General features: G+C 41.5%; 1 protein-coding gene and 1 pseudogene across 1 annotated transcript in view; one reads left to right on the top strand and one right to left on the bottom strand.

Annotated features, from left to right (window-relative positions):
* LOC146640689 (protein NLRC3-like) overlaps positions 1 to 22,833 on the bottom strand; it is an 83,692-nt gene that overhangs the window by 11,085 nt on the left and 49,774 nt on the right. The window contains exons 2-6 of the mRNA XM_085400045.1: positions 4,291 to 4,420; positions 3,934 to 4,035; positions 2,863 to 2,941; positions 2,515 to 2,701; positions 558 to 2,358 (exon numbers count right to left, since the gene is read on the bottom strand). Of these exons, the coding sequence (XP_085256171.1) occupies positions 558 to 2,358; positions 2,515 to 2,701; positions 2,863 to 2,941; positions 3,934 to 4,035; positions 4,291 to 4,409 (2,288 nt within the window). The 5' untranslated portion in view covers positions 4,410 to 4,420. The remainder of the gene's footprint in view (positions 1 to 557; positions 2,359 to 2,514; positions 2,702 to 2,862; positions 2,942 to 3,933; positions 4,036 to 4,290; positions 4,421 to 22,833) is intronic.
* On the top strand, positions 10,642 to 19,151 carry LOC146640692 (uncharacterized; annotated as a pseudogene).

Here is a 22,833-nt window from a genome sequence, read left to right as displayed (position 1 = left end):
TGAAGTTGCTGTAAGTGATGTGTGATGCCACTGATTTCCTTTCTGATCCAATACAAAGTAAAATTCAGGCTGGTATCTGCGATACTGATGAAAACTATTCCTTCAGAATCAATACAAGACATAAGAAAATATGTTTTGTATAACATAAAAAGCCTGAATTTTAAAATATTCAGTTAATAATCAAAAACAGATGTGACTGAAAATAATAAAACTGAGAAACATTTTATGGCCATTGCTACGGGCCATTCGATCCTTTTACAACCATTGCAAGAGCTTGGTTGGCATAGCCGGCAATAAGTTGGATAGTAATAAGTCCGGTGGGTGATGGGCTCCACCAGGGCTGCCCTTTGTCACCGATTCTGTTCATAAATTTTATGTTTAAAGGCTGTATCAAAAGTATTCAAGTTACAATATTGTGGTCAAAAGTTCTCCTTTTTTCTTTTATACTATACAACTACGCTGGCTCATGGTTTTAGGACATGGATCTGTCATGGAAGAAATCTATGACCACTTTTAATCAACATTTTAAAAATAAACATGATCACAGATTTACTCACAGAGCTTTGTTGGAGGCTTTGACCACTGGCAACAGCCTCAGAAGAGCCTCCTCTGAAGCAGAGTATTTCTTCAGGTCAAACACATCCAGATCTTCTTCTGATGACAGTAAGATGAAGACCAGAGCTGACCACTGAGCAGGAGACAATTCATCTGTGGAGAGACGTCCTGATCTCAGGGACTGTTGGATCTCCTCCACTAGAGAACGATCATTCAGTTCATTCAGACAGTGGATCAGATTGATGCTTTTCTCTGCAGACAGATTCTCACTGAGCTTCTCCTTGATGTGCTGAACTGTTTCCTGATTGGTCTGTGAGCTACTTCCTGTCTGTGTCATCAGACCTCGTAGGAGAGTCTGATTGGTCTGCAGTGAAAGACCCAGGAGGAAGCGGAGGAACAAGTCCAGGTGTCCATTTGGACTCTGTAAGGCCTTGTTCACAGCACACTGGTGGAGAGATTGAAGTTTTAGTTTGTTAAATAGTTTAGACCATGTAGAGGTTGTTTGTTGTTCTTCCAGCAGATTGAGTCCAGAGTTGATGAAGGTCAGATGGACATGAAGAGCAGCCAGAAACTCCTGAACACTCAGATGGATGAAGCAGAACACCTTGTCCTGGTACAGTCCTCTCTCCTCTTTAAAGATCTGTGTGAACACTCCTGAGTACACTGAGGCTGCTCTGATATCGATGCCACACTCTGTCAGGTCTGATTCATAGAAGATCAGGTTTCCTTTCTGCAGCTGATCAAAAGCCAGTTTTCCCAGAGACTCCATCATCTTCCTGCTCTCTGGACTCCAGTGTGGATCTGTCTCAGCTCCTCCATCATACTTGACCTTCTTCACTTTGGCCTGAACCACCAGGAAGTGGATGTACATCTCAGTCAGGGTCTTGGGCAGCTGTCCTCCCTCTCTGGTTTCCAGCACATCCTCCAGAACTGTAGCAGTGATCCAGCAGAAGACTGGGATGTGACACATGATGTGGAGGCTTCGTGATGTCTTGATGTGGGAGATGATCCTGCTGGCCTGCTCCTCATCTCTGAATCTCTTCCTGAAGTACTCCTCCTTCTGTGGGTCAGTGAACCCTCTGACCTCTGTCACCATGCCAACACAGTCAGGAGGGATCTGATTGGCTGCTGCAGGTCGTGTGGTTATCCAGAGGCGAGCAGAGGGAAGCAGTTTCCCCCTGATGAGGTTTATCAGCAGCACATCCACTGAGGTGGACTTTCTAGGGTCAGTTAGGATTGTAGTTTTGTGGAAGTCCAGAGGAAGTCGACACTCATCCAGACCATCAAAGATGAACACAACCTGGAAGTCTTCAAAGCTGCAGATTCCTGCTTCTTTGGTTTCAGTAAAGAAGTGATGAACAAGTCCCACCAAGCTGAACTTTTCCTCTTTCAGCACATTCAGCTCTCTGAAAGTGAATGGAAATATGAACTGGATGTCCTGGTTGGCTTTGTCTTCAGCCCAGTCCAGGGTGTATTTCTGTGTTAAGACTGTTTTCCCAATGCCAGCCACTCCCTTTGTCAGCACTGTTCTGATTGGTTCATCTCTTCCAGGTGAGGCTTTAAAGATGTTTTCTTGTCTGATGGTTGTTTCTGGTCTGTGTGGTTTCCTGGATGCTGTTTCAATCTGTCTGACCTCATGTTCATCATTGACCTCTGCAGTCCCTCCCTCTGTGATGTAGAGCTCTGTGTAGATCTGATTCAGGAGGGTTGGGTTTCCTGCTTTAGCGATGCCCTCAAACACACACTGGAACTTCTTCTTCAGGGTGGATTTAAGGTTACGCTGACAAACTGCAGCTTGAAGTTCTGAAAGAGAAGAAACATGTAGAATATCTTTTGAAAGTGGAAACAAACACTTAATTCCAAAAGAATGAATCTTTAAAACATGTTGCTCCATCTCATAAGACATCAGTAAATTTCTCAGTTATCCAGCAGCTTAAATCTTTAGATAAATCCTCTTACGTCTCTGCAGACGGTCAGCCAGCTCCTCCTGCTTCATTCTCCTCAGGAAGTCCACTGTGATCTTCACAAATGCCTCTCTGCTGCTGCTCCTCTGACTCTCAAAGCATTCTGGGTAATCTGGACTCAGAACCTTCTGGATCTTCTTCAGCTCGTTCTTCACAAAAGTGATGATGTTGTCCTCCAGCAGCTGGAACAGAATATTTATGAATGAGCCAATCAGACTGAAATCATGGAGCCAAACATCAGATCCATGTTGGACACACTGACGATCCACTGGTCTACAAAGAGCAGCATGGAGATGACTGTGAACAGAACAGATGTAACAGTAGTTGTTGTACATGTACAGACCATAAATATGGAGTCCAGCTGTGTGTAATGCTGCTGGGCAGACTGACCACTGGGAACCTCTGAGCTCTGCTGGTCCACTCTGTGGAGGAACCATGAAGGATTAGATCCACACAGGATAAAGATCCAGGAGTTTCTGCTCAAATAACTTCATCTGAATCAAGTCTGTCAAGTTTTAAACTCTCAGATTGTGAACATATCAGTAATTTTCAGTCTGTTTTCATGGACGTCCTTTCAGTGGTGATGTCAGGGATGATTTTGAAGAAGCTCATCAAACTGAACCATCAGCAGATCACTGCTCCAAAACCAGAACATGATCCGAGTCTCCCTCCACCACCAGAACACCAGCTTTACTAACGTGGTAGATCAGTGTAGTACAGATCAATAACTGATGAGTCATTTGATCAAAATCACTGAGTGCTTCACGTCTGACCCTCTGATGCTTCTGTAGACATTTTGCATATTTAATGAATGTCTGACAGTTTTACATTCATTCTATGAACACAGTGGAAATGTTGTGTTATAGTCTCCATGTTGTTTCCAGCATCATAAATTCTTAAGTTCAGAAAATTAGATTCTTTCTTCACAGCTGAAAAACAACAACATTTATTCTCTATTGAAATCTGCATCGTCCACTCCAAAGGTCACAATCTGAAGGTAACATCTGGTTTTGTTCCCTGTGGTTAACTCTGAGCATCAGTATGGTGGGATTTATCCACTACATCCACACCACTGTGGTTCAGTGTTGTCCTGATGGAGTAACAGCAGCCAGTATGATCCAGGCTTTAGCTGCTGGGTCTCTGTGTGACCTCTCAGACTGTTTAACAGATCAGACACAAAGAGAATCAGAGCAGCTCTGTTCTTTAAAGACAAACATGAACCCACTCAGGTCACACTTTCCCCACAGATATGAGCATCACTGTCCTCAAACAGCAAATGACCAAGTCGAACATTTGGATCTTTTCTCTTTCATTGTTTTCTTTTTAATGAATCTTTGTAACAATCTGAGGATGTTTCAGGTCATATTTATCCAGGAAACACAAACATGTAAAGGAGTCATCACAGCTCTCTGACCTCGTTGCTCCAGGTTCAGCACTGAAGTTTGGATTATAATCTTTGGACCGGTCACTCCTCACAGACGGACAGCTGGACCCTGCAGACTGTGACCTCTGACCTCTGCAGACACAAACATGATTGAAGCAGCTGTGATCACACAGACTGCAGATAATGCAGCTGTTTCCTGTCAGTAACATCCTCTTAGATTAGAGTTCAGCTTTTTACAGGAAAACTGGACAAAACTGATTTTTGTTACAAACTCATTTTCATTTCCTCTCAGCTCACAAACACAGTCAGACAATCAACCAGAGTCAACACTGATTATAATGTCAGTGCAGAATTATTTCTGTTACTCAGTGAGTTCAGCTCTCTGACCTCGTTGCTCCAGGTTCACCACTGAAGTCTGGATTTAGAGGTTTGGACCCGTCACTCCTCACAGACGGACAGCTGGACCCTGCAGACTCTGCTCTGTCCTCCTCTTCCTCCATCATCATCTTCAGTCAGTCTGAGAGGTAAACCACAAACACTCAGTGAGTTTACATTAACAGGAGTCACTGAGTTACAGTTGCCGACCTCTGACCTGTCATGTAACCTAGAAACCAGGTCACATGATTCACATCAGCTCACACACACTTTCTACCTTCACCTGCAGAGGAAACACAAATCATTCATGTGCACATCGACTGAAATCCTCCTTTCATCATGTGTGCTGTCCAAATATCAGCTGCTTCTTTCCTGCTTCATCTCAGTGTCAGCTGAATGCAGTCAGACAGCAGTGTGAGGCAGAGGAAGCTGCCATCAGCTGCTCTACTATCAGTCCACTAGATGGAGCCGTGAAGCACACACGATGCATTCACTGACACACACTGATTCACTATTAATAAGAAAAATTACAAGTGACAGTTTGTTTCTGTACTTGTGTTGATGTTGTGTTGACGTTGTGGAATGTTTCCTCTGTCAGTGCGCCCCAGGGTGGCTGTGGCTACAATGTAGCTGCCATCACCAGTGTGTGAATGTGTGGATGACTGGATGTGTAAAGTGCTTTGGGGTCCTTTGGGACTAGTAAAGCGCTATATAAATACAGGCCATTTACCATTATCTAATTAAGTCAGTCTAAATATCAAACCCAACAACCTTTGTATTGTTGTCATAATTACTTCCTGTTGAAGCAGATCCAATATTTGTAATGAAGGATTTTTAAACAGATAACGTCAGCATGTTTAATTCAGTTCTACACTACATTCAATTCAATTCAATTTTATTTATATAGCGCCAAATCACAACAAAAGTCGCCTCAAGGCGCTTCATAGACATGCATGCATATGGTGCCTCCAACAGCTGTTGACATAGTAACTGGTTATGGTCAAACAGATGTGTCCACCTCGCAGCAGTTACTGTGGAACAGCAGCTGAGCTCATTCTGCAGTCAGTGTGTCAGTGAGAGCAGCAGCTCCACCTCCTCCACAGACTGATGGAGGCAGGAAAATCAGTGTACTCAGTTCTGTGAAATACTGTAAATGCAGCTTCTTTTACTGTTTATGTACAAACTGAACTTTGAGTCTCACTTCAGATTGGATTTAAGTGTGTGTGTGTGTCACACCTTTATGTGTTACTCCAAAAAAAAAAAAAAAAAAGCCGTCTGACTGCTCAGACTGAGTTGGGGTAAAGTTCACATGCTGATTTGCTCTGTTCGGGTTCTTCTTCTTGCTTTTCTTAAAAGTAATGCAGTACATTACTTAGTTACTCACTAGATTAAGTAGTGTGTTGCTATATTCTGTTCCTCAGACCAAGGGTCTATGAACCAACTGTTCTTAGACATTTTTCGATCTGGGCTCTAAAAATCTGCTTATTGGCTCTCAGCTATAGTTAAGCAAGATGTCTTTGGTGAATTGAGGCTGTTTTATACAAGCTAATGACACTGACTTATTCTTCACTCAGATATGCTGTGACATTCAAATGTTACAATGTTTTTATTCTGGGACTACAGGAATGATTTTATATGATTCAAAGTTCAAAACAATCCTTTCTATCCTCTCTGTCACTTAGCCCAGTTCATCCTGTCTGGAAGCCTTTTGAAGCCTCCTTTAAGTCCGGCCTTTCCACTGAATCTGCTGATGGAGACACCATCTCCTCCACCTGCAGCTGTGGAGGTTCAGAGAAATAAATCTAACCTAGAGGTATATCTCTATATCTACAAAAGAAAGAAAGAAAAATGAATCAAACAGATTTTCTCTTTTGTTATTGGAAACATTGGAAACAATATCAGAGTCTACAAGAGAACAAAGATCCCCGCAGGATGTCTCTGTTTGGGAAATACTCCAGTCATCCCCCTGAACCTGGTTAGTGACCTGAATCAGTGCTTTTTCCATGAATCCTACCGATGCTACCATGAAAACATGTTCAGCTTGTGTTTGAAGATGACTCACATGCTGACATTAGATACAGAAGAACTGAGAACATAAAGGGAGCAGAACAAACAAACAAAACTCAGGCGTTGGTCAATAAAGTAAAATGTGAGCCAGAAAGAAAGCGAGCAGCTCACTAGCTGCAACCACTCACATGGCACTCTGGCCCAGAGCTCACCTTTCCCTGGGATTAAATACTTTTGATTACTGACGAGAGTCAGCTGTGTAAGAGGGAAAGCTGGCACCTCAGGCAGAAGCCATTGAAGGACACGCCCACACAGGCACCTTCAGGAGGAGGCCCTGCTAGGGCCGTAACACATTTCTGTTTGTCCACTGAGCAGGTTCAGCTATTATTAAAATAAATATGTTTGTGTCTTTCTCTAAATTCTTAATTTTCAGTAATGTTCCCTGAGAAATCAACATTTCTTGGTTCTGATACAAGAATGTCGTTTTCATGGCCGCCATTCACGTGACCCAAAGTGTTTCTAATCTCTGGAGAACCGAGGTTTTACTGGTGCTCCTGAATGCAGCATAAGAAGGAATTTTCCACTAAGTTTCATGTGACATGAACACAGACGGATGACGTGTCTGTGTCAGTCTTTTTCTTTTGAAACAAACTTTATTGAGACCTATGAACAGTCCAACACCTATGAATGAAATTTAGAGGATTCAAAGAAATATTGATAAAAGTTCTCGGAGCTGCTGTGCAAATATTTTTAACTCACTATGGAAACTCCTGGTTTCAAACTTTAAGCTTTTTTGCTCAAGCAGTTGTACAGAAATAATATTAAACTATAACAGTACTGATATACAGTGATCCCCTCAAAAATAAACACAGAGATATGAAACTTCTGTCCATTCTGCCATTAAAACGGTAAAATAGATCCACTGATCTGATTTTGTTTTTACTGTTTATGAAGAATAAGCAAATATATTATAAGATGATGAGGTGAGAAAAAAAATGCTCAGAATCACTCGTTTGTATTCAAATGTCAAAGTTAGTGTTCATCTGTTCCTCTCCTACACGTCACTATAAAGTTTAATCTTGTAAAAGTCAAAGTTTGAGTTCATATTCACTGCAGTTTAGTACAATATCTACATGTTAACGTTTGTTTGTGCTAAACTGTTCATTTGTTCCGTTTCATAATAAAATATAGATATAAACATCTGTAACATCCGCACTTTAATATCTGGTATTTTGTACAGACAGAAGACAAAAGGTTTACTTTAGTATTAAAATATGAGTCCCGTACAAATCAAATATGTATATATAAAACTTAAAACTGATTTTTTTCAAACTTTTTTCCTCACCAGGAAAAAAGAAAAACTTTTTTCACGCCAAAGCTCAACATCTGACTTACTATTAATATAAAAACCGTGACTGAAGCATCTTTAAATGTTCCGATTTATTAACAGTGTTTTAAACTTAATACAGTAACGTTTGTTCAGTCTGAGAAATGTAAAACATGTTTTATCCTCCATCTTTGTTTCAGTGTGAACAGTCTGAGCGGACAGTTCGTGATATTTTTAACAGAGGCCGACCTGCTGAATCAAATTTGTTTTAAAAAACAAAGTCCTCTGCTGTCCCTCCACCTGCTGCCTCTGAACACAAAGGGTGAGAACTTTAAATTAACACTGTGGCAGATATGTAACCATCTTTAAATGATCTCACTGACTTACAGACAAATGAAGGAAGACATCTGTGGTGGCTGAAACCTCCACCCGAAACATATCCACAGACAGCAAGGTTGTTGTAGTTTTGTAATTTTTAATTAGTTTTTATTTCCATTTCTTTTACACTTTGTGTTTTTAATTCTGTTTAGTTTCAGTTAGTTTCCACGGTGAGTTTGCTTGTTTCAGTTTATATTTGATTTTTTATTTATTATATATTTACGGGGTCAGAGGCTGGACTGACGTAGATTAATGTAGATTTTATGATAAAAACGGAACTTTTTGAAAGCAGTGACTCAGTCTTTTTTTTTAGCCAAACTAACAACACTAACAGGCCATTTCCTGTAAAATGTTAATCAGTTTTCCAAAATCATTTCATTGATCATTCTCAATAATTTAGTTAATTTAGTTCAGTTTTGTGTGTTTTGTAACACTTCTTCCTGTTGGAGAGGAGCCAACAGTTTGTGACGCAGTATTTTTAAGACCGATATGTTGAACCTGAATCTAACACACATCTATACGAAGTATTCATTTACAAAGTGCGCTCTCTGTCTCCTGCTGTGCGTGTAAATAAAAACATCCGGAGCTCAGCGGCTCTCCAGTTGAGCTCATGGGCCCGTTCTTCGTACGTCGCTCACTACATCCAAGATCAAACCATCGCGCTAACCGTGAGCTCGCTAATCCGGTTCTCCGAACACACCTTCCGTTGACGATTAGTACAGCTGGACGCAGTAATGTGACATCACTGGGTGTCGTAAAAGGGGCTACGCATCGATAGTAGAAACATTGATCGGCAACCCTCTGATTGGTCGGCGAAAATGTCGAAGGAGTGCGCTCGGCTCGGTATTTTTCGGCAGCAGAGCAAGAACTCCTGAGTGAGGGATTTCAGGAGTTTCAGAGTTTAATCAGAACGCAAGGGAACACTGCAAAGGCTGCAAAAGCAAGGAGAGAGGGCTGGCAGAAAGTTGCTGACAAATTAAACTCGTAAGTAATTTAATAATAATAATAATAATATATTGGATTTATATAGCGCTTTTCAAGGCACCCAAAGCGCTTTACAATGCCACTATTCATTCACTCTCACATTCACACACTGGTGGAGGCAGCTACGGTTGTAGCCAGGCTGCCATATCGCGCCATCGGCCCCTCTGGCCAACACCAGTAGGCGGTAGGGTAGATTTATTATATTACACTATATTATCCAATATTATATTACATTATATTATATTGTTATATTATATCCTCTTTCACATTAGAGCCACAACAGGACCCACTAGAACATGGGAACAAGTAAAAGTGAAATATAAGAATATTCTACAGAATGGTAATATTTATCACTTATATTGCTTTTAGTCTCTTGGAAAGAGACCCTGAAATAATCTGTTTGTTTGTTTATAACAGCAACCAAGAAAAGGGCAGAGCAAAAAAAGACAGGTGGTGGTCCTGCACCCCCTCGTCAACAAGTTGGTTAAGTAAATAATATCCTCACGGGAAAATCGATATCTCTCAATGAGCACACTGTCGCGCTGAGCTAAAGGATCCTGTCTGTCCCGCAATATACGCTGAATTCTGAGGACTCTCCTTATCAATCTTGCACCTTCCACAATGGGCTGCTCGCGTAAACGGACAGGACATGGCTGCGACAGGCTTCCCAAATCCACCTTGGCTTTTATAGCCGTGGTCTCTCATCTTGATTACACGAAGTAATTTACAATTACTACTCTGAAATATGAATTACATCTGTAATAATCACATACATGTAATAGAATGTTAATAGTACATTTCCCTTTTTTAGGAAATGACCTGTATGTATCTGTGTGAAATCAATAAAAGGATCAAGTGCTGCATTATCTTCAGTTACATTGATGTTATTTATTTATCGCTGTTGCTTTCGTATAAATGAAGCGGACATACCTGCGTGGCCGCGATCTAATCCTGTTTACATAAAGTAAACCTGCTCCCGAGCAGGTTTACGCTTACGGCTCTGTTGCTATGACAGCAAGTCCCGGATGAGCTTCGGGGAACCGAACGATCCAAGATCACGCGAAATCGTCAACAATCTAATCCAGCTAACTTACTTAGCGAGGTACGAAGAACAGGCCCCAGGCCACATTCAGTGTGTTTAGTCTGATTCCCGGACTCTGATCACACAAGGCCAGAAAATGGCGGAGACACTCGGCCTTGTTGGAAAACGTTACACACTGACTTTAATGGAGAGACCGGAAATACAAACACACACAGTTTGTTGTGTGAAGAAATCAAACACGAGCTGAACAAACAGTAAAGTTCCTAAAGACAAACTGTTAAAGGAGGAAACAAAGCAAACTTACAGTTTCTTCACACCAACAACAAGCTCCACTCCACACCTGGACACTAAACACGGACACACAGGTGAGCTGCTTCCTGGAAGGAGGCGGGGCTCCACCTGAAACTCAGCACAAGTGGGAGGGGCTCAGCTCTGTGTGTGCTGATGTGTTAACTTTAAAAATATGCCGTCTGACTGCTCAGACTGAGTCAGAGTAAAGTTCACATGCTGACGTGTGGAGACATGAAACCTTGTTGTAGCTGCAGGTGTGAACACACTGATCCCAGATCAGCTCTGCTGTATTTGTAACATGAACATTTCTGCTGCAAAGCTTCAAATGTTCAGCATGTTTCTCTGTTTCCAGTCTATAGATCCAGTCACACTTTCTACCTTCACCTGTGCAGTAAAGACTGAGAGCAGAGCTGAAACCAAGCGTCCAATCAGGGAGCAGCATCAACACCTGAGCTTCATTCAGACTCTGTTATTGAAGATGTTGTTGGTACAAAGTTCATCTGCTGCTCACATGAATCCATGAAAGATTTATTTCACTGAATGTTTCTTCAAAGCTCATTTCAACCTGTTGAAGTCATGAATGAAAGTGCAGACTGAGAGTGGATCACATGATGTTTGAGGTGTGTCATGTGACATGTTCAGTATTGTCACACATGTCTAGATTGTCCCTGATATCATAACTGCTCAAAAACTGATGATTATATTTGAAGAATTATTCCTGATGGCAGCAAAGTTTGAATGGAGCTCTCTGTCTGTGCTGATTTGTCGCCCTCTGGAGGTCAAAGCACAAACTGCATGATGTCACTGTAACCACCACAGTGACAGGAAGTGTTTTTATGACTGAAACACTGAAATGATGCTAACGGCTGTCGTTAGGCTCACTGACAGCAGTGCTGATGTGTTCATGTCAAACACTGGCTCAGGTCAGACTCCTTCATCCTTCTCCAGCGTGAGGCCGCCCTCAGACCCACAGGAGCTCTGACCTTTGACCTCCTGACCCTAACCATTTTAGTCTTGTTGCATCTTTAAATGCAAATCCATCCAAACTGTAGCCGAGCAAAAGAAGCTGGAAGCTGTTCTATGAATGATGTTCATCCCAGAGTCGTTTGGTACCGGGCCGTGAGAGTCGAGGCTCGGTGTGAAATTGATGGTTGATAGGTTTGTAGCATAAACCTGTTCGCTGGATCGTTCAATCCAGCTACACAGCAAAGCAAGACACGAGTAGTTCTTTATGTTTCTCGTGCACGGGAGAGACCTGGACCAATGCCGTTCCTTCGCTTGACCACAGTCGCTCTCGTCCGTTCCCTCGTTCTTTTATTGAGGTTACATGAATATACATAGGTTCATTAACATACACGTGAACAAAGGTACCAGTCTGTATGTTATGTAGGTGTGTGTGTGTGTGTGTGTGTGTGTGTGTGTGTGTGTGTGTGTGTGTGTGTGTGTGTGGAGTCAGAGTGTGACCCCATAAACGACTTCCCTAAACCTGCTGGTCTGGAAGTCCAGCAGTTCATCTAAACAAAAGGCACTTAGACTAAAACAGACATCCTACCACAAAACAATAAGAAGGTAGCACCTCTCCCATGATCCCAGGACGTGGGTGTGAATGCCAGAACACTCTGGAGTCACACAAAGTCTTTAAAGACTACTATCATTACACAATTGGTTCTACACCTCTGAGCATATATGGTTAGATATTCCCCAATAAAAATGACAATGATAAAATATAAATCCAACAATGGTTTTCAGGGTTTTTATCGTTAACTTCGTTTCCCTGGGTCTTTTCCCGTGTTGTAGTCGTGTGTCTTATTTTGAAAGAAATGTTTACGCGTTACCATAGCGACCAGAGAGCATTAAGGGTGCAGACAGGTGCATCCAACAACATTTTATTTTCCCTTATTTGATTTATGGACCTAACTGTATGAACTGGACTTTGGCTTTAATGCTGCTCCTCTTCATCATTGCTGTGTTGCATTTCCATCATTCTGCTGCTGGATTCACTGCAGGCTTTAACAAACACTCCTTTGGGTCCAGGCCCAGCCACGTGTTTGTAAGCTGCTGTGCTCCTCACAAATAAAGCCTGAAGCAGCTCAGACTGTTAGAAGCAGCACTGAGCCCTGTTACAGTTATAGTGTTAGAGCAGCGGCTGCAGCCTACAGCATTTAAACTAGCTGACAGTAAACACATCAGTCCAGATGTTACCACATTACTTTGTGATGCTGAGAGTTAAAGGAGACTGGCTGATTAAAATCCCATTCCTTACATCACCGTCCTCTGCTCTGACTGCTTTCATTTAATCACAATCAGAATACTTTTTTGATCCCCAGGGGAAATTATTTAGGTTACAGTGCTGCAGCACAAACAGGAACAAAGACACAACACACTAAGTAAGAAATAGCACAATATACACAATATATACATGCATACATATGAGTCACTTATAAGTAACATGTGAGTGCTGGGGTCTATGACAGCAGGCAGGTCTGTATTTATGTCCAGGCTGACATGAACAGCTAGTAGTTCAGGGTTCAACACTCAGGAAAGTGTGTGACCTTCCACACTGACAGAAGATGCTAAACATGACTTTAAACTGTTGTTTGTTAAAGCCTCACAGATCTGAGAGCAGGGCTCAGTGGGTACATGAGCCTTTATACATGAAGGCTTTCTGTTTCCAGGAGAGGAAACATGTGATCCAGCTGTGTTTGGTCACATGGATCTGCTCTGCATGGATCACCTGACTAAAACATGTTGTTATTATTGTTCTTACAGTCTTAAATCGGTACATCAGGCGGGTCACATGACACCCGGGGGTGACAGCAACATCTTTCCTCTTTAGAAAGCTGCTCTCTGTCCCAGGAGCTGTTGTCACAGTAACAGCAGGAACAGGAAGTCACATGCTCTCTGCTCTGTGATTGGCTGCTTCTTATCTCAGCTTCCTGCAGAGGGTGGGGTCTGCTGATAACGCACACCAACAGAAGTGTGACTTTCACTTCCTGTTTATTGCTGTTGTTCTTAAAGCTCTCAGGCGATGCTGCAGCGCCCCCTGCTGACACAAACTCCTCCCTCTGTCTCAGAGGTCACAGGTCAGCCTGCTGCAGAGGGTCTGCCTGTTCATGGACTTCCTGTTACAGAGACGGGTCTCAGCGTCAACACTAGTTTCTGATTGGACGGTGTGGAAAATGTTACGAGTTCAAAATATTGGGGATGGAGACAAGAGAAAAACCACAATAACAACACTGGTCCGGTCGGGTTGAGTCAAACGATGATTTTAATGATCACACACGTGGGAGATGGACACTGATGCAGACAGCCTCTGATCTCAAAATGGTGGAGCATTGCTCAAACTCTTATAGCCTCTGGTGCCTCCACCTTATCATAAAAGCCTAAACATTCACATGCTTTCTCTCACACAGCGGCTAAGCTACGACCTTGGCTCCCTGTTTATCTGCTCCTGCTGAGATGGGGCAGAAAACTCCAGCATGTTCTCTTCTAATCAGACAAATAAGGCGATGACTTTCTGCAAACAGTATTTCTTATAACTCAGCAGTATAATGCATCATAAAACAATATCATTCATTCACAATAAGTCAACAGTTTAATATAATGCACATCAGTTTAACTAATGCAATAGTTATCAGCTTCTTCTAATTCAGGAGAATAATGCAAACTAAAACTACATAATAATTCACAATCTTTAATTAGGGGTATAACATGGCATAAAATAATATTATAATCTAACAAAACCCAGCTTCCTCCAGCCGAGTGATGTGTGGATTCATCACTCTCTGTGGATCAGTGTAAGTCTGTGTGTGGGTCAGCTGCAGGACTTGTTTGACCTTTGACCCTGGCAGACAGAGCTGGTTACTGCTGTGTGACTCCTGCCGTCGCTCCACTTTAAATTTTACTTAAAATAAGTCCTGACATGGCCCCGCCCCCTCTGACCTGCTGCTCCTGGATGTGCTGAGGACACAGCGGAGGCTCAGAGGGGGCGGGGCTTTTCCCGTGGCGGTAACCAAACTGCATTAGGTCACTGCACTGCCAGTGTTTAACCACACCTCTTCTGACTGACCTTTGACCTCTGACATGTTGATTCGATCCTTATTTAATGACGTCTTTTATCTAGTGATTTAATTCTGTGTATTTATATGTGATGGTGTTCCTGAGTTCAGCCTCAGCTGATATCCACAGACGCTCCTATTGGCTGGTTTTAAAAACACATTTTTCCATTAAAGAGACTCTTTTAAAAACACGTCTGCCTGAAATTCACATTTCATTGATTTGGGGGATTTTAACAGAGAGATAGAACTTTATGAATCCCTCATGTTTATCCTCCAGGAAATCCAGTTTGTAGCAGCAGAACACCGACAAACTTTTACACAGCACAGAATTAGGATATCAAATAAAGGGGAATAAGAGAATATGAATATAAGCATAAATATATACATATATACACAGACCTCACACAGAGACAGCAGCTACACTGTGTGTGGATGTGATCCACAGTCACAGCTGTGGGTTTCAGTCAGTGTGTCTCTAACTTCATGGTCACATTTCAAAGCTTATTGGAGCCAGAAGATGTTCAAGTAAAAGATTTATTGCTGTACTCGTCTACCAGGATAACAGGAGGTTCATAAAGCTGTGTAATACTTCAGCTTTACATCAGGGAGTAGTAGTTTATTAAACCCCCCAAAATATGACTATCCAGAGTTGGGACCAGGAAGCAGAGTTGAAGTCTTACACGCCTCTCTGCAGCTTCTCTCCTCCTGCTACCCCCCAAAAACCCATCTCCATAGAGACTGTGTCAGCTTCCAAACAGACAAAAAACAAACTAAAAACCAGCAACAAACAACTTAAACATAAACAATCACAAAGAAAGAACAATACAGTATCCACATCTGAACCAAAGAGTAAAACAGTGAAATGTGGATTATTAAACATTAGGTCTCTCTCCTCCAAGTCTCTGTTAGTACATGTTAGTAAAAACATTTCTGCATTTTATCCATATTTTATTTTTAACTCAAAATCAAAAATTCCAGATTCTCCTACATGTTGGTTTTGAATCAGATAGGACGACAGATTTCAGGTGGCCCTGTGTCTTTCTCTATTACATTTGCCACTGTGTAACTCAAAGTTATTTAAGGACTAGTTTATTTCAATGGATGAGTTTACTGACTGACGCGCAGAAGAAATAGTTCTTTATGGAGCCTAGATGGTGTGAATGATGAGACCAAAGACTGCAATATCTTGTACCAAAAATATATTGAATAAATGGAGGAAAGGGGAAATGGAACAAAATAATTAACACAACACACAACATAAATGCCCACAATTAAATAATAAATCAATGCTGTGATTTTTCTGTGCAAAAGTCCTTTTTGGTCCTCTTCTTTTTAAAGTTCACTTTTAAGGTATTCCTCCTTAGAGTCCAGCTTCATACAAATGGGGAAATATGTAGGTGTGGAGTGGAGCTTGTTGTTGGTGTGAAGAAACTGTAAGTTTGCTTTGTTTCCTCCTTTAACAGTTTGTCTTTAGGAACTTTACTGTTTGTTCAGCTCGTGTTTGATTTCTTCACACAACAAACTGTGTGTGTTTGTATTTCCGGTCTCTCCATTAAAGTCAGTGTGTAATGTTTCCTGGCTAACATCAGCTGTGTGCAGCTTAGTTCAGCACAAATCTGCCGCTCCATAGTTCACGGTAACGGACTCACAGCTGGACCAACGAGGCCGAGTGTGTCCGCCACTCTGAGCTACGTTCGTGTTTGTGTACTTGTAGTTTGTACTTTGAGTTCACTCAGAGCCCACAGAGGACGCAGCGTACGTGATGACGTCACAGCCCTTTACCTCCTTTACTCTCACTGTGATTAATATTTACACACGAGACACCTGCAGAGCTCTGACGCTAAGCTAGCACACAGCATGCTAACGCTAAGCTAAAGCTAGGCTAGCCAAGAACCCAGAGTGAGGTTAAAGCTAGTGATGGGCAGATGAAGCCCCATGAAGCACTGAAGCTTTTCATCCAATTGGTTCACCCCAACGCGAAGCTTCATGAAGCTTCATTTGCTCTAGTAGGACACCTACTGGACGTAAAAATAATAGCTGGCATGAATTTGAAGAGTGTGGCATTTTGCACACAGCCTGTAAATGTCAACAACAAAAGGAGTGTGTAAAATATCTATATTGTAGTGATGGCAGTATACTGTGTATATTTATGCTGGCAGTATGGAAAGACAATAAAAACAAAGCACAAATATAAATATCACACACATCACTTATTGCATTGTATGATATTGTTATATCATTTAGTAACATTACAGCATGCTATATTATCATTGCATTTGATGGCTCACCTGGTCTTGCTCCACAATCGGTGTTCCCCTTATTCTCATGCAAAGCTCTGTAGTGCCTAAGCATGGATGAGGTGTTGTTGTTATATCCCAGCTCCCTGGCACATAGCAAACACTTCACCTTGTACAAAAGTACAGACAGCCTAACATAGGTTTTATTGCACCATCAGTATTATGAAAATACATCTTCTGTAGAAATTTACATACCTTGTTGGGAGATATAAGCTCAAAATGTTCCCACACAGGGGAGGACATCCTCCTCTTCTTAGATGGCTCCATTCTCTCCTGACTTTCTCTCTTCACTCTCATAAACCTCCAAACTGTCTCCAAACTCTCACTAACCGCAACTCTCCATCAAACACCCACATTTTGAATGAAGTCTGAGGGGTTTATATCGCTGTCATAGCTCGCGGAAAAAATTCGAACCGCTTCATGAACCAGTCACGTGGTACAGCCGGGCAGCGAGGCTTCGGACGTCATCATTTTCAGCTCCTCCCATAAATGAAGCAAGCCTCGATACGCGCTTCGCGGAAACGCCCCCTCCATTACTCGACACACGCTCCGAAGCCTCGATACAGAACGTCCCATCACTAATAGTCATTGTATGTTATCAACATTTCACTAACTATGTTTTCTCTCATGTTTAAAATAGGCCGACCAAGAGCAAAATAGGTATGTCTGCAGACTCTGCTGTAGCCAAAGTTATCAGATCTCCTGTGTTTTTAAATCCCTAACTGCTCGATCATTATCATTTTAGAAGACAACAATTTCTCAAAGGAGGTTCAAAACTAATGCCTACAAGATTACCAAGAGGAGGGTTCGGGGCTCTTACATGACTCCGGGAAGTCAACACTTGGTGGATGAGGTGTGTTACCTTTGACACTTTTAAGACAGTCCTGTTTATCACTACTAACAATAAGCAAATATGTTTTCACTCAACAGATCCTTCACAGCATGTTGTTTCTGGGCAAAATCAACAACATCCCCTTTTCTCCAGAAGAAATCTTCCCTAATCCTTTTGTGTTGGGTTTGTTAATGAGAAGATATCCCAGGCCTTTAAAGTTGTATTCGACTCAGCTTCCCAGGCGAAGTCCCTTCTCCTGTGTGCTCGACATGGTAAGATAACTCTTCTCACATTGTCAGTCAATCTGACAAACTTCCAGTTTTTAGGAAAGTATAATGCAAAGTGCTTTTTTACTGAGAAATCCAAAGAAAATCCATACTGTACCTTATACTTCAACATATGCTTCTAGCTATACTTCTCCACCAAACACAGAGACTGCAGGAGAGCTGGAGACTTGCTTCAGAATTTGTTAGTTCTAAATAATGTCTAACAGACTCATTATTGGAGATGCTTACAGTCTTCAAGGCGTATATGATGCTGTCACTGTGTAGCTGCTGGATCTGTTAAGTCAGCTCAAAGACTCTAAATTCAGCGTGTTTTGACAGCCCGGCATAGCAAAATAGAAAAAAAAAGGTCAATTAGCAAATTTAATTATAAATTAGTGAGAACAAAGATGGATTTTTGCTTATTGATTTAAAATTAAATAGATTTTTGTGACTTGTTTCACCCCCTATCTTAAAATGTCTAAACCAAAAGCATCCAATGGTCCTGCATAGTTAAATAAGTCAAGCAGCGAAACAAACATGTTGATCAACTTTCTATGAAAAACAACTATATAATCAGGTGCAACACTTTGACCAGATCTGTAACTGTTTTCAGATCGTCCTGCAAAATAACTCAGAGAATGAAGAGCAAATAAAGCAGAGTCTGCAAGATCTCCTCACAGACTTGGACTTAGAAGAGAATAATAAAAAAACAGCTTTCGTCTCGTCCACCATCTGCATTTCTCAAAAATCCCAAACCAACAAATCAGAAAGGTACTGCGGAGTCTCCATGTCCACCAAAGGTCCTAACGCTGGGAAAATTATGATTGCTGCCTCCTGTCTTAGCAAATGGCATAAATATGTATCTGGTGCGGTGATGACCTATTATCCAAACACAGTCCAGAAAGATTACTTTGATGGAACAATTGAAGTACCTGGAAATATCAGGTGTGAGGCTTTTTGTGTCCGTGATGGTGCCAGAATGAAGCCTTGCAGATCATGTAAGAATTTGTTTGGCTTGAACACAGAAGACCTCAGAGAGTGGCCATATGGTAACTGTGCTGAAGCTGAGAGCCTGAGCAATTTGCTTGAAAATGAGAGAGAAGTTGAAACACATGTGGATGAATACTCAGCTGAAAAGGACAACAGGCAGAGAGCTGAGGATGAGGTTGATGGGTTCTTAGAACCGTGTTGCAAAGGATTCGGTTTAACTGGACAGGTGAATTTTACAACCCAGAACAAGACTGAGATTTCATGAAATCATTTGCATTCATCATTCTGATAAATCAAAGATTCTCTGCTCTGACAGCATCTGTGTGGATTTTCTGTAATCACAGAGACGTATAAGCATGTTTACTTTCCATCTCCATGTAATTGTCACATTTAATAATTAAAACTGGCTTCTATGGGTTTTTGTTTGCTTGCTTACATATCTAGTGTTTAATGCAATATGAAGCATTATCAGACAGCATTTATTGGGAAGAATCCCATATTTATACTGGTCTGTACCCAGGGTACACAGAAAATAAAAACATGTTTTCTTATTATGATCCCAACTATAATTTACTTAAGCAAAAGCACTACATGTGTAGTTATAATATTTATAGCAGTTACTGTTGTTTAAATTTATCATCTTAAATGTTTATATGCTGATTATATTGCTTTATATAAGAAAGGCCTAACTCTGAGTACACTCTGTGCCAAAAAGTGCTGACAGGAAACTGCATGCTTTTGCAGAAACGTGCTTTTGCAGCTAGAAAGTGAAGCTGATATATATCAGTTTTAATTAGTTTTTACCAACTGCTTGCTAGGGCAATCCCACGAGTTTGGTGTTTTTGTATTGAACATGATTCCAAGTGCTTTCTATAACACATAGCAGAGGTGCCACAACAAAGACTGAGAAGAGGACAGGAAGAGACAGTGAAAGAGATGCACTCCTTCGCCATTCATGTTAAAGCGTTGCATAGCTTTAATTTTAGAGAGTGTTGCATAACTTCAGTCATTTTTCTACCACAGGTGAAGCCAAGAATTGTGAAGCTCTCTTTTGGCCAAATACCAGAATCTGTAAGAAGAAGAAAAAACAAACAATCAAATAGGTCATTATTAAGAGAACAACAATCTCTTGATGATTATCCACAGTGTCTTTGATAACTCTGAGATACAAACTGTCAAGGATATACACATCCCAGCAAACAATAGCTGTGTTTGACTAAAGCGATTAATAACAAGGACAGAGCTACAATCACTACAGTCAAACATAAAGGGCTTAATCCTGAATCCAAGTCTGAGCTGTGATGCCGTTGGTGCTGAAAGCTGCTCAGATCCTGAAGCTGCACGTTTTGTCTCTCTCTAACCAAACCAGCAGCAAAAGAAGACACATTTCGCTTGACATAAACATTGTCATGAATTCCCTCTTACTTTTGCTGGTTTGCTTCCACCACCATTAAAACACACACAGAAAAACAACACAGCACAGCTCTCTGCCTCTCTCAGTGTACTTTAAGAACACCGTTTCCCATCTCAAATCTCTGTTTTTGGCATTATTCGCTTGCTTGTTATGAAGCAGTCTACCGTTGTTTACAGCCATTTTTTTTAATGACTTCCGACAAGACAGCCTCATTTCTGCTGTTCAATACCAAATTTTATTTTTTTTTTCAAATTAAGTGAAACTGCAAAATGCTCTGCTGTGTCTCTATTAAAACCTCTTATTAAAACCTCTGAATCACTTCAGCAGCATCAGCCAATGTACATTTGTTGAGTCGTGGTTCTCGTCTGCTTTTGTTCTACTGCAGAATAATATTTTTAAGGTTATCTACTGTAAAAAGCTAGGCCAGGAAAATCTGCTTCATGGTTTTGTGTTTTATCCTCAGTTACTTTGACACAAAAGCATCTGCTGTGATGCTCACACCTCTGATGAAGTTTCACAAGTGTCAGTACTGATAAATGATCAGAATTATAATGTTTCTGACTCTCTGAGTAAGAATTAAATGGAATCTAATTGGGACCTTGTGAATTGGAATTGAACAGGTTCTAGAAATCAGTGATGATACTCAGCTCCAATACCCACCTATGATATTAGGCTTACGAACGCTGACTGGGTTTCATTTACCAGCTTTTTATGTTCTTCCTGCAGTTTCCTCCCCACATCACTCATCTTAACTTTTTTCCAGTCCTCCTCAGTCTAAACAGAACACACAACAATACAAAGAAAAGCTCAGGTGATTGATCTCTAACACTAGGCATCCCCAGTCTTATTCTTAGCAGTCTAACTTCTCACCATATCTTTGAAGGCCTCTCCATTGTAGTAGCGCTTGGATGCTGGATACTCTATCGTTTTGTCACATAGTTCCAGGAAACTGGAAGCCACCAGATGCAGCTCCTCTCCGTCATAGCCGTACAGCTTTTTGTCCTCACACGTCATCAGCACAAGCTCGTCACATGGACATGAGGTGCCCTTTACCACACCAATAACCTGCATTTTTACAATCTCGGGAAGGTAGAATTTTCCCCAGGCGTTAACTTCATCATCATCATCCCCGTTGTATTTGGTGTTCTCAAGCTCTTCTATCCACAGGTCAGCACCACTTGGCTTCTTCAGGTGAACGCACATGCTTTTGTTTTTGGAAACAAAATCTTTCACCCATTTCAGGTACTTTTCACCTGGAAAGAAGCAGACAAGGAAATATGGATGAATGTAGAAGTGTTGGAAAAGACAAATAGCAAGGTTATCCTACAGCAGTTTGTGAAAATGTTGTATCTTGAAATAAGCAGGCAAAATGAGGATCTCACTTATCTCATATGTTCTGACTACCGACTTTCTTCAGTTAAAGGACAAAAAAAGGGCACACTGGAGGCTGACAGAGTGTGCAATGGTGGGAATCATTTTGCAGAACTCACTAAAGTTTGTTTCTCCTGGAACAAGCTTTTTACACTTCGGCAAATGAAAATACTGTGTTAAACTAAAAAAGAGCACCAGACCAAGGTCTACAGTACTAACAGAAAAGCATGCCGTTACCTGTTGCCTGTCGACACAGCTGCTGATCTTCCTCACCAAAAAAATGAGGATCCCTGAAAGGAATAGAAAGGTTATGTTAAAATGAATGACTGTCACGGTGATCATGGGAAGCTCCGAAATATCACAACAATAGCTACGAAATCACAAAATGCAGTGTGATGTCTGTAAGCACCAAACATGACATCTCTGCAAATTCATCTTGAAATATGTAGGTACCTCACACGTACAGCTGCAGCCATCTCAGCCATTTATCACTGTGGCTGCCAAGTGGCTGCCACTTCACAAGCGCATGGCACAACATAGAAGAGCCACCTCCACAGGACAAGACTCAGCAGTCCATCTGCATCTTAAGGATAAAGGACACTCTTTCGAGGATGCTAATGTTCACATTTTGGACAGAGAGGACAGATGGTTTGAAAGAGGAGTGAAAGAAGCATCTATGTCCACTGTGAGCGACCATCTTTGAACAGAGGCGGGGTTTACGACACCAACTCTCTGCCATCTATAATCCTGTTTTGAGATCCTTCCCAGACGCCTTAACGCCCACTCACATCCTGGGCCATCTGACCTCAGGAATTCTCATGATAAGGTGGGGCCAGGTTTCACAATGAGCTCACCCGAAACTGGCTGATTGGGACCCACACCCAGTTTCACACCTTGGCTCAGGTGATTAGAGGATCATCAGGGGGTCCTTTTGTCCCTCTGTGGGGGGTTACTCCCACTAGGTTTATATCTGGGACTCTCCACCATTTGACCTTAGAACTGAAGAAGCTTCTCGGATGAGAGGTGAAACATCTTCAAGCAACTTAAAGAAGTCCAGACGCTTTTCTTTGCAAGCTCCTTTGACTACGATGACCTGGATGACTGAGAACCTTCACAGACATAAGGTGAATGTGACAAACAAAGCGCCTTCTTGTTCTCTGTGATAATGTAAAGTTATTAATGAAAAAACAAACGAGTAAAAAACGGACTGGAAACATGTCTTCAATCAAAACTCGACAAAAACAAAGAAACAGCCTCACTTCTCTGCGACGCTCCCTAAAAATGACGTTACGTGTTAC

Source organism: Rhamphochromis longiceps, unplaced genomic scaffold (genome assembly GCF_057381845.1).
Source record: "Rhamphochromis longiceps isolate RC_006_pf unplaced genomic scaffold, R_longiceps_female_GT1.1 unmapped_scaffold_4, whole genome shotgun sequence".
In the NCBI taxonomy this organism is placed as follows: domain Eukaryota; kingdom Metazoa; phylum Chordata; class Actinopteri; order Cichliformes; family Cichlidae; genus Rhamphochromis; species Rhamphochromis longiceps.
This window is presented reverse-complemented; position numbering and strand designations above follow the sequence as displayed.